Source organism: Bos mutus, chromosome 25 (assembly GCF_027580195.1).
Source record: "Bos mutus isolate GX-2022 chromosome 25, NWIPB_WYAK_1.1, whole genome shotgun sequence".
NCBI classification, from domain to species: domain Eukaryota; kingdom Metazoa; phylum Chordata; class Mammalia; order Artiodactyla; family Bovidae; genus Bos; species Bos mutus.
Window position 1 is genome coordinate 15,498,604 of NC_091641.1, and position 15,539 is coordinate 15,514,142.

Genomic DNA, 15,539 nt, shown 5'->3' on the forward strand with positions numbered 1-15,539 from the left:
GATTCTTTTCCAGATTCTTTTCAGTATATAATAAGATATTGAATATAGTTTCCTTGTGCTATAAATAGGTCTTTGTTATTTATCTATTGTATATACAGTGATGTGTACCTGTTAATCCCAATTTATCCCTAAATAAATTCCTAATTTATCCCTTCCCCATCCCTTTCACCTTTGATAACCATAAGTTTGTTTTCTATGACTGTGAGTTTTATAAATAAGTTCATTTGTATCATTTTTTTAGATTCCACATATAAGTGATATCATATGATATTCGTCTTTTTCTGACTTATTTCACTTTGTGTGATAATCCCTAGGGGTCCATCCATGTTACTGCAAATGCATTATTTTATTCTTGTTTTGACTGAGTAGTATTCCATTGTGTGTAGGGAGGGTGTGTGTGTGTGTGTGTAAAAGCCACATCTTTCTTTCCATTGAATTTTAAATCTTAATGAATTTTAATTAATTTAAATTAAAATAGTCCCACTTGGCTAGTTGGTATTGTATTGGACAGTACAGCTCTAGACAATGCAAAGAAGAGAATGCAAGTATTCACTACTTTAAGCATTATAAAACTAAATGTGCGCATATCAGAAACTAGGCAGAAGAGAGATCAGGAAAGGGAAACCATGAAGCAACAGTCAAGAAGTTGCTATATAAGAGGGGACTCCCGTGGTCCAGTGGTTAGGATACTGCACTTCTACTGCATGGGGTTCAATTCCTGGTTGGGGAACCAAGATTCCCGCATATTGCACGGTGCAGCCAAAAATAAATAAACAAAAGTTTCCAGCCACTGACATTAGAAAAAAGAAAAAAAAAAATTTTTTTTTAAATGGACTTCCCTGGTGGTTCAGCAGCTAATACTCCATGCCCCCAGTGCAGGGGGCCCAGATTCGATCCCTGGTCAGGGAACTAGATCCCACATGCTGCAGTAAGACCTGGCATGACCAAATAAATAAATATTTTTCTAAAAAAGGATTTATAATTGCCAACATTTACATAGAACTTATGATCTATTAAAAATGAGGCAACAGGCCTCAAATGGAGTCCATTTGTATTGAGCCAAGTCACTCAAACCAAAACTTAATACCTAACCTGATTATAATTTCAGCTGTTCCCAGGCATGAAAGTTTAAATTAACCAGTCTGGTGCTCGCTTCTGCAGCACATATACTAAAATTGGAACGATACAGAGGAGATTAGCATGGCTCCTGCGCAAGGATGACACGCAAATTTGTGAAGCGTTCCATATTTTTATGGAAGCAACCTAGATGCCCATCAGCAGATGAATGGATAAGAAAGCTGTGGTACATATACACAATGGAGTATTACTCAGCCATTAAAAAGAATACATTTAAAAAAAAAAAAAAAGAATACATTTGAATCAGTTCTAATGAGATGGATGAAACTGGAACCTATTATACAGAGTGAAGTAAGCCAGAAAGAAAAACACCAATGCAGTATACTAACGCATATATATGGAATTTAGAAAGATGGTAACAATAACCCTGTGTACGAGACAGCAAAAGAGACACTGATGTATAGATCAGTCTTATGGACTCTGTGGGAGAGGGAGAGGGTGGGGAGATTTGGGAGAATGGCATTGAAACATGTATAATATCATGTATGAAACGAGTCGCCAATCCAGGTTCCATGCACGATACTGGATGCTTGGGACTGGTGCACTGGGACGACCCAGAGGGAGGGTATGGGGAGGGAGGAGGGAGGAGGGTTCAGGATGGGGAACACAGGTATACCTGTGGCGGATTCATTTCGATATTTGGCAAAACTAATACAATATTGTAAAGTTTAAAAATAAAATAAAATTTAAAAAATAAATTAATTAATTAACCAGTCTGGAACTTCTCGATCAACACTAGTGAGGTAATTTCCTTGATAAGACTTCTATCTTTCCTGACCCCTGCCTGTAAGGAAATAATTGACTAAAATAATCCTTTTTTTTCTTTGACTAATCGCCTCCTCATCCTGCCCAACTTAGGCCTATAAAAGCCATCGATTTGTACAGCCCCTCAGAGCGCCTTTCTCCCCGCTAGGTGAGATGCTGCTGGATTCATGGGTTGTTTAATATAAAGCCAATTAGGTCCTCAGTTGAGTTGTACTCTTTAACAGGTCGATGGCACAGCTACCCCTGGCTTAGCTCACCGAATCCTTAGGACAAGGCTAACCCTTTGCACAGCTCAGTAGCCTGAGGCACAGGAAGGTGACATTTGTTGCCCAGGGTCACGCACTCTGTCAGCGGCTGAGTCTCGGGGTCTGGCCCTAGGAAGTCTGGCCTCAGAGTCCTCTCCAACCATCATCTCACCACACATGACAGCTGACACCAAAAATGACCATGAGCTACTAAATTTACAGCAACAAAAACAACTGTAGTTACAGTTGCTGCTGCTGCTGCTAAGTCGCTTCAGTCGTGGCCGACTCTGTGCGACCCCATAGACGGCAGCCCACTAGGCTCCTCTGTCCCTGGGATTCTCCAGGCAAGAACACTGGAGTGGGTTGCCATTTCCTTCTCCAATGCATGAAAGAGAAAAGTGAAAGTGAAGTCGCTCAGTCGTGCCCGACTTTTAGTGACCCCATGGACTGCAGCCCACCAGGCTCCTCCGTCCATGGGATTTTCCAGGCAAGAGTACTGGAGTGGGGTGCCATTGCCTTCTCCAGAGGGCCTAAAAAAGAGAGATGGCACTGACCTGGGAAGTGGGACAGGGCCAGTGGGTCAAATACTTTTCTATTGGAGCTAGAAGCCAGTGGATTAATGACAGGCAGGAAGGATAGTTCTAGAAACAGCAGAATTAACATGTTGTTGAGGAATATGGAGCCACCAGAAGAATTGAGACTAGAATAAATTAAGGAGATTAAAGAATGGTTCCTTTCCAGGACTAGGACTTGGCAGGGAAAGGGGAGGAGTATTACCCTCCATGATAAACACTCTGTGCTTATAATATGCGTTACTTTGATAAAAATTGAGAAACCATTACATTCAATGATAAATTAGTAGTACATAAACACCCCTCTGACTAGATAGATAGAAAGTCCCTGGGAGGGGGCGGGTGGCAGGGAGGGAAGGGCTGCCTGACTTGTCAGCCCTGTTCCTGGAGAAGGCTGTGGATGGGAGGAAAAGGCCCAGGCTTTGGAGGATTAGATGGGACATCACAACGCAGCTCATACACATCAGTTATTGTTTACTAGGCTCTTACCAAGGGACTGCCCCGCCCCCCTACACTATCTAATTTAATCTTCCTATGAACTTTGAAAAATAGTATATGTATATATGTATATATTGGCTGTGCCACACAGCATGAGGGAATCTTAGCTCCCTGACCAGGGATCAGACTCGCAATGCCTTGCATTTCGAGGCAGGTTCTTAACCACTGGACCGCCAGGGAAGTCCCCAAAAATAGTATTATTGTCCCTATTTATAGATGAAGAAACTGAGTCAGAGAGATGACACAACTGACCCCAGGCCATGCGGACGGTAAGTGACGCAGTTCAGGTGCCAGTGATCCCTCATCTGAGGCTTCCTTGGCCTCAGGCTTAGGGGCAGGGAGGAGCAGGCTCCCATCTGCTTGGATGTCTGCCTGGAAACAGCCCCTCAGAGACCTGCAGGAGATCAGAGCTGAAAGCCCAAACCCTGGGGAGGGCAGAAATATTATCTTCATAGAACACAAGTCGCTTGCCCCGCTCTAGCACCTTCAGACTCTGAAGACCTCACGGGACTTCCTGGAGGTCTGTGGGCTGGGTGCAAACTTCACAATTACAGGCACACCCAGTGCTCACAGCTCCACCTTCGTCTGGTCCCTTTCAGCAGTCTTGCTTCAATGGCACAATTCTTCACCCTATGCCTTCTTCCTTCTCTCAGCCAGAGAACTCCTTGTCAGCCAGTAAACATCACTGAGCACCTACTGTTTACCGAGCAAGCCAACGAGGGTTCCCTGGTGACCCAGTGGTTAAGAATCCACCTTGCAATGCAAGGAACACCAGTTTGATCCCTGGTTCAGGAAGATCCCACAGGCCGCGGGCAACTGAGCCCATGCACCACAACTCATGAGCCAGCACTCTGGAGCCCATGAGCTACAAGTACTGACCCCACAAGCCACAGTTAGTAAAACCAGCGTGCCCTAGAGTCTGTGCTTGGAAACAAGAGAAGCCACCGCAATGAGAAGCTTGCGTACCACAACTGGAGAGTAGCCCTTGTTCGCCAAAACTAGAGAAAGCCCATGTGCATCAACAAAGACCCAGCGAAACCAAAACTAAAAAAAAAGTAAATAAAAAGTGCCATAGAAAGCAGGGGTAGGGGCTGGGACATGCAGGCTGGGGTGAGGGGAGAGCAGTTTTAGCCCCCTCCCCCCGCACAATACCATAGAGTAGCCAGGCTTTTAAGACGTACTGAGAAGGCGACACTTGACCCATGTAGATAATGGGGAAGAGCCTTCTAGGCAGCTTCACAAATGGCACAAAGGCCTCCGGGCTCAGATTCTCCAGGAACAGCTTGGAGGCCTGGGTGGCAGGAGCAGAGGGAATGAGGGCAGGAAGGGAGGGAGGGTCAGATTGACGTGGCCTTGTGTCCACTTTGAGGACTTGGGCTTTTGCTGTGGGTGGCTGTCTCAGAGTTTAGAGTAGGGGATGGGTGAGATCAGATGTTTGACCCGGGCCCCTCTGGCTGCTCCTTGGCTAAGAGCCCAAAGGAGGTGATGAAAGACAAGGCTGAGAGCAGGGAAACAACAGTGAAGGTGGGGGAAGAGTAATCAGATTCTAGGTCTTTCTATTATCTTTTGCGTGTGTGTGTGTCAGGGGAGGTATGCCACAGGGCTTGCAAGATCTTAGTTCTCTGACCAGAGATCAAAGCCGTGTCCTTGGCAGTGAAAGCCTAGAGTCTTAACCACTGGACTGCCAAGGAATTTCAAGTATGTTCTTTTATTTCGAAATTTTTCAGATAAAAGTCCCAAGAATAATATAGTGAACACCCGCAGATCTTTCACATGTCTTCACCACTTAAAAAAAAAAAAAATCCTTTCATTAGATGCCTGAGCACGTAATGGGCTTCCCTGGTGGCTCAGAGGTAAAGAATTTGCCTGCAATTCAGGAGACGCAGGTTTGATCCCCGTTTTGGGAGGATATCCTGGAGAAGAAAATGACAACCCACTCCAGTATTCGTACCTGCGAAATCCCATGGACAGAGGAACCTGGTGGGCTACAGTCCATGGGGTGGCAAAGATTGTCAGACACAACTCAGTAACTAAACGACAAAGAATAGGGTAGAATAGAAGAAAAGAAGAGAAGAATGATGAAATTCCATTTTCAGAAGGGTATATGGATACATGTTAAAAACTCAGAAGCTCTGAGTCCTCTTTGTTCCTGACTTAGGGGAAACATAATGACGCCATTCACCTTTTTGGTAATGACCGCTAACTAGAAACCTTTTTTTTTCTTCTTTTATGGGCACCTGCGAAGAGATTTGCAAGATACGCGTTTCTGCTTTCTCATTTTGAAGTCGAGTTCTTTCTGCTTTCTCATTTTGAAGTCGAGTTCTTCTCAAATATCAGGCCAGGTGCTAAATATATAGAGGGAAATGGTGGCTCAGGAAAATGTTAAGATATATTCGGTAACCGGTTTGTTATCAAAATTTATAATGCAGGAACAGCGAGTTGGAAGAGAGGAAAAGGGCAAGGTCTGGGGGGAAGGGGATGGAGCTTCCAGGCTCCGCCCCCATCTCGCCCCATCTCTGCATGTTCATCAACCTGGAAGCCCCCTCACTTCATATTATTTTTCCATATGTGCTTTGTTTTTATCTTCCAAATTTTTAAATTTTCTATTGTTATTATTGTGTGTGTGAAACTGTTGAAGAGGAACTTGCTGGATTATGCACCATGATGCCTACATTCTTTAAACATGTTATTTCCTTCAAACTAGGAATATAGCCATAATATGCTTATCAAATTTAAGGAATTAATGTTACCTCAACAACATTATTATCTATTCTACAGTCTAGTCAAGTTTTGCCAGTTATCCCTTGGTGTCCTTTACAGCATCTTTTTTTTTCTGGTTGACGATCCCATATTGCATTTAGTCCTCAAGTCTCTACTCTTAAATTCTGAGAGTGTCTCAGGCTTTCTTTGTTCTTCCTGCCACTGACATTTTTGAAGAGTAGGGGACAGTTGGTTTTGTAAAGTGCCCTTCAACTTGGATCTGCCTGATATTTCTCAGTGATTAGATTCAGGTTTTGCATTTGTTTGCTAGGACAGAAGCGACCCTTCTCAGTGCATCATATCTGGAGCCTTTTGTTGGGTTTGTCCCATCACTGGTGATGTGAACTTTGATCGCTCTGGTAAGATAGTGTCTGTTAGTTTTTTCCACTGTAAAGTTGCTGCTGCTGCTGCTGCTAAGTCACTTCACTCGTGTCCAACTCTGTGCGATCCAATGGACGGCAGCCCACCAGGCTCCTCCATCCCTGGGATTCTCCAGGCAAGAACACTGGAGTGGGTTGCCATTTTCTTCTCCAATGCATGGAGGTGAAAAGTGAAAGTGAAGTCGCTCAGTCATGTCCGACCCTCAGCGACCCCATGGACTGCCGCCTTCCAGGCTCCTCCGTCCATGGGATTTTCCAGGCAAGAGTACTGGAGTGGGGTGCCATTGCCTGTAAAGTTGCTACTTTCCCTTAATGAATACATAGCTTGTGGACTATAAATACATAGCTTTAACACTATAAAAACACCTTATGTGCATGCCACACCTCCCTGCTCCAGTTTCACCCAATGGTTTTAAATATTCATTCTTATCTGAATCCATTATTATTATGTTGGTTGTAACTTGGTCTTTTTATCTTTATTATCATTATTTTAAATATCTATTTATTTGGCCACACCAGGTCCTAGTTGTGGCAAGCAGGAATTTTTTTTAGTTACAATGTACAAATTCTTAGTTGTGCCCTGTGGTATCTTAGATCCCTCACCAGGGGCTGAACCCCTGCCCCCTGCAGTGGGAGCTGGGAGTCTTAACCACTGGACCGCCAAGGTCCCTCTTGTCTTTTTGATAGTAGTCATTCTGACAGGTGCGAGGTGATAATCTCATTGTGGTTTTGATTTGCATTTCCTTGATGATTAGTGATATTGAACATCTTTTCATATGTCTGTTGGCCATCTGTATGTCTTCTTTGAAAAAATGCCTATTTGAGTCCTCTGCCCATTTCTATTCTTTTTGAGTTTTCTTTTTCCTCTGCCCATTTTTTTTTTTTTTTTTTTTAATTTGCCGCCGCCGCAGCCACTGCTGCCGCGCCGCTTCTTCCGTCAAACCGGCTCAAGAGACCCGACCAGCCTCCTCTGCCCATTTTTAAATCAGATTTTTTTGTTGTTGTTATTGAGTTGCATGAGTTCCTTATGTATTTTGGATATTAACTCCTTATCAGATGCATGATTTGCAAATATTTTCTCCTATTCTGTAGGTTGTCTTTTTGTTTTGTTGATGGTTTCCTTTGTGGATAAGCTTTCTAGTTTGATGTAGTCCTATTTACTTTTGCTTTTAATGTCAAATCTAAAAAGTCATTGTCAACACCAATGTCGAGATTATCATCTATATTTTCTTCTAGGAGTTTTATGATTTCAAGTCTTACATTCAAGTCTTTAAATTATTTTGAGTTTACTTTTGCATATGGTGTGAGAAAGTAGTCCAGTTTGTCTCTTTTGTAAGTAGTATAGTTTCCCCAACACCATTTAATGAGGAGGCTCTTTTCTCTATAGCATATTCTTGACTCATTTGTCATAGGTTAATTGACAGATTAATTAATTAAGTGTGAGTTTGTTTCTGGGCTCTCTATTCTGTTTCATTGGTCTATGTCTCTGTTTTTATGCCAGTGCCATGCTGTTTTGATTACTGTAGCATGAGATATAGCTTGAAATCAGGGAACAAGATAGTTCTTGGCATTCATCGTATACTTTCCAGGCTCCAGCCCTGGGATCAGCCGTTTTCCAAGGAGTCTGGTGGAAGAGGCGATCCACCTCAGCCCAGAGCACACTTGCACACTCTTGCTATGTGTGCATATGTCCATGCATGCTCAGTCTCTAAGTTGTGTCCACCTCTTTGTGACCCTATGGCCTGTAGTCCACCAGGCTCTTCTGCCCATGGAATTCTCCAGGCAAGAATACTGGAGGGGGTTGCCATTTCCTTCTCCAGGGGATCTTCCTGACCCAGAGATCGAACCCTCATCTGTATTGGCAGGTACATTCTTTTATCCCTGAGCCGCCTGTTAAGCCCACACTCTTGCTGATATGCCAACAATTCATGGTCCTGGCCGTTCTACATCCAGGCAGTTTCTCAAGGTTGTGTTGACAGAGAGTACCGCTGAGGGATGAAGTAACGTCTCCCTTCAGGACAAAGGGCAAGTTTGCTCACCACTTACTCAAAAAGAAGGAAATTCTCCAAGCTCAGAGTTCCTCAGCTGTGGGGCAAGCCTCTCCATGTTCACCCCTGTGCAAATCAGGGGTGAGCAGAACTGAAGCAGATGCAGCTCACCTGCTGTTTGCTGAGTGATGAGTGGTGGGTTTCTGTTTCTCTGACTCAGGAGTCTCATGTCTTTGTCAGACTGACTCGTTAGCTTGTGAGTTGGGTACAATCCCAGGCCCTGACATTGGCCTGTTTCAGTCACATGTCATGTACATGTATTATTACTTGTGCAACATAAAAATCCCTGGAGGAGGAAATGGCAACCCACTCCAGTATTCTTGCCTGGGAAATCCCATGGATGGAGGAGCCTCTCGGGCTACAGTCCATGTGGTCATAAAGAGTTGGACACAACTGGGTGACTGAGCACAACATATATATCAGTTTTGATTTTTTAAAAAAGAAAGGCAAAAAAAAAAAAAAAAAGTCGTATATATACCAAAAGTCAAAGGTTACAGATTAAAGGAAAGTGAGAAAACAGCAACCACCCAAAGAAGGAAATAGAGAACTCTGCTCATTCCTACCCAACAAAATTTGTTAATCCCTCTGTAGATATCTTTTCAGTGTCTTCCATGTAGATTCCCACATTTTTATTAGTCTTCTGCAAAAATAAGATCATAGCATAATGGGAGGGGGCTCAAGAGTGAGGGGATATATGTATACTTCTAGCTGATTCATGTTGCTGTACAGCAGAATGCAACATGACATTGTAAAGCAATTATCCTCCAATTAAAATGAAAAAAGGAGGGGGGTTCCCTGGTGGCTCAGTGGTAAAGAATCCACTCGCCAATGCAGGAGGCACAGGTTCTATCCCTGATCTGGGAAGATCCCACATGCTGTGGAACAACTAAAGCCCATACACCACAACTATTGAGCCTGTGCTCTAGAGACCCGGAGGTGTAGCTACTGAGCCCACGTGCAGCAGCTACTAAAGCCCACGTGCCCTAGAGCCCGTGCTCCGCAACAGGAGAAGCCACCGTAGTGAGAAGCTCAAGTACCACCCACTGGAGAGTAGCCCCCACTACCTGCAACTAGAGAAAAGCCTGTGCAGCAACGAAGACCCAGCGCAGCTACAAGTGATTAAATAAATACAAAGTTTTAAAAATTAAAAAAAAAAAAAGATGATAGCGTATTCAGTGCTTAATAACCACTTTGATTTAGTCGGGTAGTCCATCCCTGGGGCTGTTGCAGTGACCACTTCCCACTTCTTGAGAAGTCCAGAGCCTACCAGGAATTTCACGCAGCCTGCAAAGCCTCTCACTGCCCTTAGCCAGAGTCAAGGGTTTCCTCTCGCCCTGGTATTTCCTGGGAGCTCCTGGGGCAGCAGTGCTAGCCTTGGGGGCGCACCTAACAGCTTGGGGACCACAAAGGCAAAGGAAACCGCCTTCCCCTCCCATCTCCTCCTCCACACCCCTTGGTTTTCAAGCACCCATCTCCACCATAGGGTGGTGCCATAGCGTCATCTGCTCTGACCCCTATACCTGTTCCAGAGTCACCAGCTTGCCATCCCATTTTCTAGTGAAGATCCAGGAATCCCCATTCCAGAACCCGCCCACCATCCCCACCTGCTACAGCTGAGACCCCAGAGCCCCTGTCATCACCTGGGACCCTGAAAAAGTGAGTGATGCCTCTCTCATCACACTGCAATGTAGGAGCGGGGAGGGTGGGGCAGGATGCTGGGTGAGGTGGGTGGAGCCAGGGGGCCACTTCCTTTCCCCTTGGGGCCCCTGACAGCCAGTCTTGCCCCAGCTTCAGGAGGAGTTGGAGCAGCCTGGTCGCAGCCCTGTGCCCTTTTCAAGTGAGCTGGTAAGTGGTGGGACGTGGTGGGGCAGGGGCCTCAGTGGACCTGGGAATGTGCCTCTGGTTTGAGAAGACCTTGCTGGATAATGGGAAAAAAGGATGAGGAGCCATTGGAGCTGCATGGGGTCAGGGCAGGGCAGGATGGGGTGGCAATGGCTAGAGCGCACTGAGAGGTCCTGAGGGATAGAGTTGATGGGGGTGCTGCCAGTATCTTGTTATTTCTGACACTAGTGAAAGCAAGGGTGGAAAAAGCCGTTGAACCGCAGAGTTCGGCCCGGCAGTTGGCAGGGAAGTGGGCAGGAGGGGAGGGCCTGGCTCGGTCCTCCCCCTGCCCCCAGATCCTTATGTGTTCTACTTCTCCAACTTCCCCACCCGCAGGTCCCAACTCCTGCTCACGCCCGTTGCTTTGGAAATGATCCTGCTTCTCCTCCTCTTCGGGAGCATGGGGGCAGAAAACCTGACTGAAGTGTCTTCAAGAAGCTCTCCTTTGTGGACATCTAAAACCACAATAGCCTCTCTTTCTTCGGTCTCTGAGACCCTAACTTTCAACTCAGTGACAACCAGTCTTACAACAAACGAGGTCTCTAAGATGAGTGATAACCCTGAGCACCAGACCTTACCGCCTTCCTCGATTCCCTATATAGCCGATGTGGTGTCCTCTCCTGAAACTTCCCCCACTGCCAGCAGGGGCAGTCCTGTATCTGAGTCAACAATCTCCAAGGAAGATTCAATCAAGAAATCAATAAAGCTCATGGAAATCCCTGATGCCACCAGCACACCTGGTGTCTCAGTAATGAAACCTACAGGATTCCCTACTATGACTAGTGAAACCATGGCAACTAACCCTCTGGAGACCTCCAGTGCGACCAGCAAAGTCCTATTAACTATGGCAACTAGCTCTCTGGAGATCTCTGGTGGGACCAGTAGACCTCCTGTCTCCATGGCAACGAGCTCTTTGGACACCTCCAGTGGGACCAGCGAAGTCCTGTTAACTATGGCAACTAGCTCTCTGGATATCTCTGGTGGGACCAGTAGACCTCCTGTCTCCATGGCAACGAGCTCTCTGGACACCTCCAGTGGGACCAGCGAAGTCCTGTTAACTATGGCAACTAGCTCTCTGGATATCTCTGGTGGGACCAGTAGACCTCCTGTCACCATGGCAACAAGCTCTCTGGAGACCTCCAGTGGGACCAGGGAACCCCTTGTCACCACGGCAACTAGCTCTGTGAAGACCATCAGTATGACCAGTGGATCCCCTGTCATCATGAAAACTAGCTCTCCTAAGACCTCCAAGGGAAGTGGACTCCTGGTCACCATGCCAGCTACCTCTCTCAAGACTCCCATGGGGACCACTGGCTCCACTGGCCATGAAGTAACAACATTCAGCCCCAATACCTCCACAAACGTAAGCAGGAGGGACAAACTAATTCCACCTCAGGGGACAAAAGGCACCTTGCTGGTGGCTGTGCTTGTGGCCCTGCTGGTGGTCGTTGTCCTCGTGGCCTTAATCCTGTTGTGGCTCCGGCGACAGAAGCGGAAGACAGGAGTCCTGACACTGGGCGGCGGTGGGAAACGCAATGGGGTGGTAGATGCCTGGGCTGGGGTCGCCCGGGTGCCTGATGAGGAGGCCATGACAGCCACAGAGGGAGCGTCTCGGGGGAACAACGACTCTGATGGCCCCCACAGGGAGGGGTCTGGCCAGCGACCCACACTCACCACTTTCTTTGGTAGACGGAAGTCTCGCCAGGGCTCCATGGCGCTGGAGGAGCTAAAGGCAGGGCCAGCCTCCAGCTTAAAGGGGGAAGAGGAGCCGCTGGTGTGCAACGAGGATGAAGGTGCAGAGGCCCCTACTTCTAATGGGCCAGAAGCGAGAGAGGTGAAGACCCCTTAAGGCTCGAGAATCTCAAGACTGGAGTTCAGAACCATTCCCGCTTTTATCACCTTCCCTCCCATTATCACCACGAGGTTGATATCCAACCTCCTCATCCGTCACCCAGCATTTGCACCCAGCACTCTTTGGATTTTAACACAGCATCTTCAGCCTTAATCTTCATTCAGCTTCTTAACCCTGGCTCTTCTAGCCAGCATCCACCCCCAGCACCTAGACCAGGGCCTACACCCACTGAACACTTGCAGATGGAACGAATGAAACTTCCTCATCAACACCTACTCCTCCCCATCACATTTTCTCCACATTTTGGTCCTTGAAACTAGCCGCCGAGTCTCTGGAAACGCCAGACTTCCTGGATTGGTGATTTCTCAGTGGGTTCCCCACAGATATCAGAGTCTGGGAAGAAGGAATTGGCAACCCAGCAAGCTCCCACTTCAGGATTACTCTGGAAAGTATATTTGGCCCCATGGATTAGAACATTTGTACCGGATTAGCCCATGAACTGCCTGTAACTCTGGGTGCCAGTGGTCTGTGCCAGGCCAGCCTCGGGGTGCTTTCAGTATATCTATGACAGCGCCAGGCCCCTAGACTGGCCCATGGTCCCAGCTGCCACACTCCCCCCACCTCTGGACAGAGGCGGCCAGAGGCTTCGGTTGTTTCTCCTCCCAAGAGCAGAGGTGAGAAGTTTCTGGGCAGATGTAGTTCTTAGAAGTCTTGGTGTCTGCATGGGTCCACTCATGCGTGCGGTTTGTGTGCAGGAGGCGAGGACTTGGTGATGTTTGTGACGGACAGTGGGAAGTAGTACAGACAGTGTGAGGGAGGGGGCAGGAAGGGCTGCAGAGGCTGGGGAGATGCCACCCTGAGGAGGTGCTGAGAACATAGGCACCCTTGTCTTTGCTCAGATGGGTGGAGGTGGAAGATTTAATTCTGTCTGTGGCCTGGCTTGCGAGAAAGACTGCATGTGTGACTGAGCGTCGTTCTTCAACTCAGCCTCAAAGTACCCCGTAACCCCTACCCCTATCCCCTCTTCCCTTCCCCCACCCCTCCAGTCACACCCTCCCCCACTTCCCACCCCCGACTCTTTCATCCATCATCCCCTGCCCTCCCCCCACCACCCCGCCAATGCGCACACTGAGTCCCAGGACTCGCTGATGCTGTTACCCGTTTAATTGTTTGTGAGAGAGGGAGCTGTGACAGGTCCCAGAATCAGGAGCATCCCTGTGGCTCTGGGATGGAGAAAAGGGGGCAAGACCCAGCTGCACTATCTCTGAGACCAGCCCACGCCAGTACCCTGGGCACCATGTGGACCCAGAGGCCGTTGGTATTTCCCCAGAACAAAGAGGATTTGCAAAGAGGAAGTTGTTGAATTAAGAGGAGCAGTGACCAAGAGCAGACGTACTGACCTACGAAAGGAGAGGCCAAGAGACACCATGGTGGTGTAACTGCCAGGTGGTTTGGATCAGAGGGGATGTGGGAGACAGGGAAAGGGCTGGGTCAGTCAGTTCATGGGAGGGTGGGGGAGAGATGGGGAGAGAAGTGGCAGAAAGTGGCCAGAGACCCACCTAGAATTGTGCCACCCACACGTGGGCAAGTGGGGGTGGAAATCTAGTCTTCCCCACACTTGTCTGGGTGCCTTTTTTTTTTTTTTTTGGCCATGCCGTGCAAGCAGGAGGGATCTTAGTTCCCCAACCAAGTATGGAACCCACACCCTTTGTCAAATAAATAAATAAAAAATAAAATATTTAAAATACTAATTTTGTCCTGATGGTAAAATAATATTTTTCCTCTTTTGCAAAATTGCCAGCACTCTCTAGTATCTTAAATAACAGAATTCTCTCACACACCCAACCATATATGGTGTCTTATTCTTTATCTTATATTTTAAAACGCATGTTCCTATTTTATTTTCAAAAGCGCACATTATAATCAGTTACAAATACAGCTTTGTCATCCAGTGCAAATTCCAGGTGGACGAGGATTTTGGTCTTGAAAAATCTATTCATGTAATTCACTTCTCCAGACAGGAAAAGGGTCTCAAAACATGGTTCGAAGGATATTTCATTTCTAAAAGTGGATATTTACACTTCATTTTCCTCTGCATCCATAAGTCTGCTCCTGTTCTGGGAAGGTTTGGGGCCCAGCCATTAGCCATCAGAAAACTCAGGCTATTCTGGAGATCGTCTGTGTATCCCCAGCAACAAGCTGCCAGTGGGTGTCTTCAGGACAGCTAGCCAGGCCATGGCCAGACCTGGGGTGCTTATCAAACCTGCCTGCCCAGCTCATGTCTTCAGGACAGCTAGCCAGACCATGGCCCAGATCCCCAATGCTCCCAGCCATGGAGAGGGCCACATACTCACTCCTGCATTTGCGCATGCTCTGCCTGAAGCCCGCCCACACCCCGTCTTGCCCACCCCACACGCATCTTGACTTCCCTCCAACCTCCTCTTAACCATCAAGATGTTGCTCAAATGTCACCGCCTTTGCGAAGCCGCCCTAGCTGCCTCCATGCCCAGCAAAGGGTTGCTCCTCCACTCCAACAGTGCCTCAAGTGACAGTAGGAACAACTGGGCTGTCATCATGCGAAGGTGTCCCCTGTTCCTGTCGTCTTTATGACTCCAGATTCTGGAGCCTGGCATGCTTACCTAATATGTGTTTACTGAATGGAGGAGCAAATGAATGAAAGAATGAGCAAACAATGTTTTTCATGTAAGCCATGGCAGGATCAGATGTCTTTTGACTTTGTTTTTTGCAGGTACAAAGTTAATTATTAGAGACATAGCACAACAATAAGTGGGAGAGCACGTGGAGAGACAGTTTGTTTAGTTAACACAGAAGCAAGGCAGAGATGCACACCCAGAGAGAAAGGGTGGGGGCGTCCCCGCTGTGAGGAGGAGCCAGATCGGTTTTTTGACTGAAACTGGCATCCAGGAGCACGGCCTGAAGGCAGTGCGACCGGAGATGGGAGTATCAGCCTAGTTCAAGTTAGATAGGGTGGGAGTTTGGTCTAAGGCAAAAGAAGAGGTCAGGCTTGAAATATATTTATCCAGAGAATAAGATTTGTAGAACTAATTGACTATTGAGATGATAGTCAGGAGGAAGAATGAGGTTAAACTCCAAGGTTTCTGTCTTGGGAGACAAAGATGCTGACATAATTATGTGAAAATGCAGAGAGATGAGCAGTTTGGGGAGAAAACATGAGTATTTATGTACTTATGTATTTATGTACTTATGTATTTATTTATATTTTGGCTGCTCTGCACAGCTTGCAGGACATCAATTCCCCAACCAGGGGAATTGAACCCCAGGCCACCGCAGTGAAAATGCTGAATCCTAACCACTAGTGACCAGGGAACTCTCCATGAGTTTGTTTTTAGAACTGTCAGGAGGGATATTAGAAGTAGAGA

The 15,539-nt window shown here is 46.9% G+C and overlaps 1 protein-coding gene and 1 non-coding gene across 2 annotated transcripts; both read left to right on the forward strand.

Annotated features, from left to right (window-relative positions):
• Nucleotides 1–1,145: 1,145 nt before the first annotated feature.
• On the forward strand, nucleotides 1,146–1,252 carry LOC138985657 (U6 spliceosomal RNA). Its single transcript, XR_011462702.1, has one exon. It is a non-coding gene; the product is annotated as a U6 spliceosomal RNA (small nuclear RNA).
• Nucleotides 1,253–10,164: 8,912 nt separating this feature from the next.
• On the forward strand, nucleotides 10,165–13,885 carry SPN (sialophorin). The gene is made up of 2 exons (XM_070362470.1): nucleotides 10,165–10,250; nucleotides 10,623–13,885. Exon 2 carries the CDS (start codon nucleotides 10,657–10,659, stop codon nucleotides 12,133–12,135), a length of 1,479 nt encoding a protein of 492 aa, XP_070218571.1. The 5' UTR covers nucleotides 10,165–10,250; nucleotides 10,623–10,656; the 3' UTR covers nucleotides 12,136–13,885.
• Nucleotides 13,886–15,539: the final 1,654 nt, after the last annotated feature.

Excerpts from the sequence above, each read along its gene's own strand:
- SPN (XM_070362470.1), top strand. The coding sequence starts at position 10,657 with ATGATCCTGCTTCTCCTCCTCTTCGGGAGCATGGGGGCAGAAAACCTG.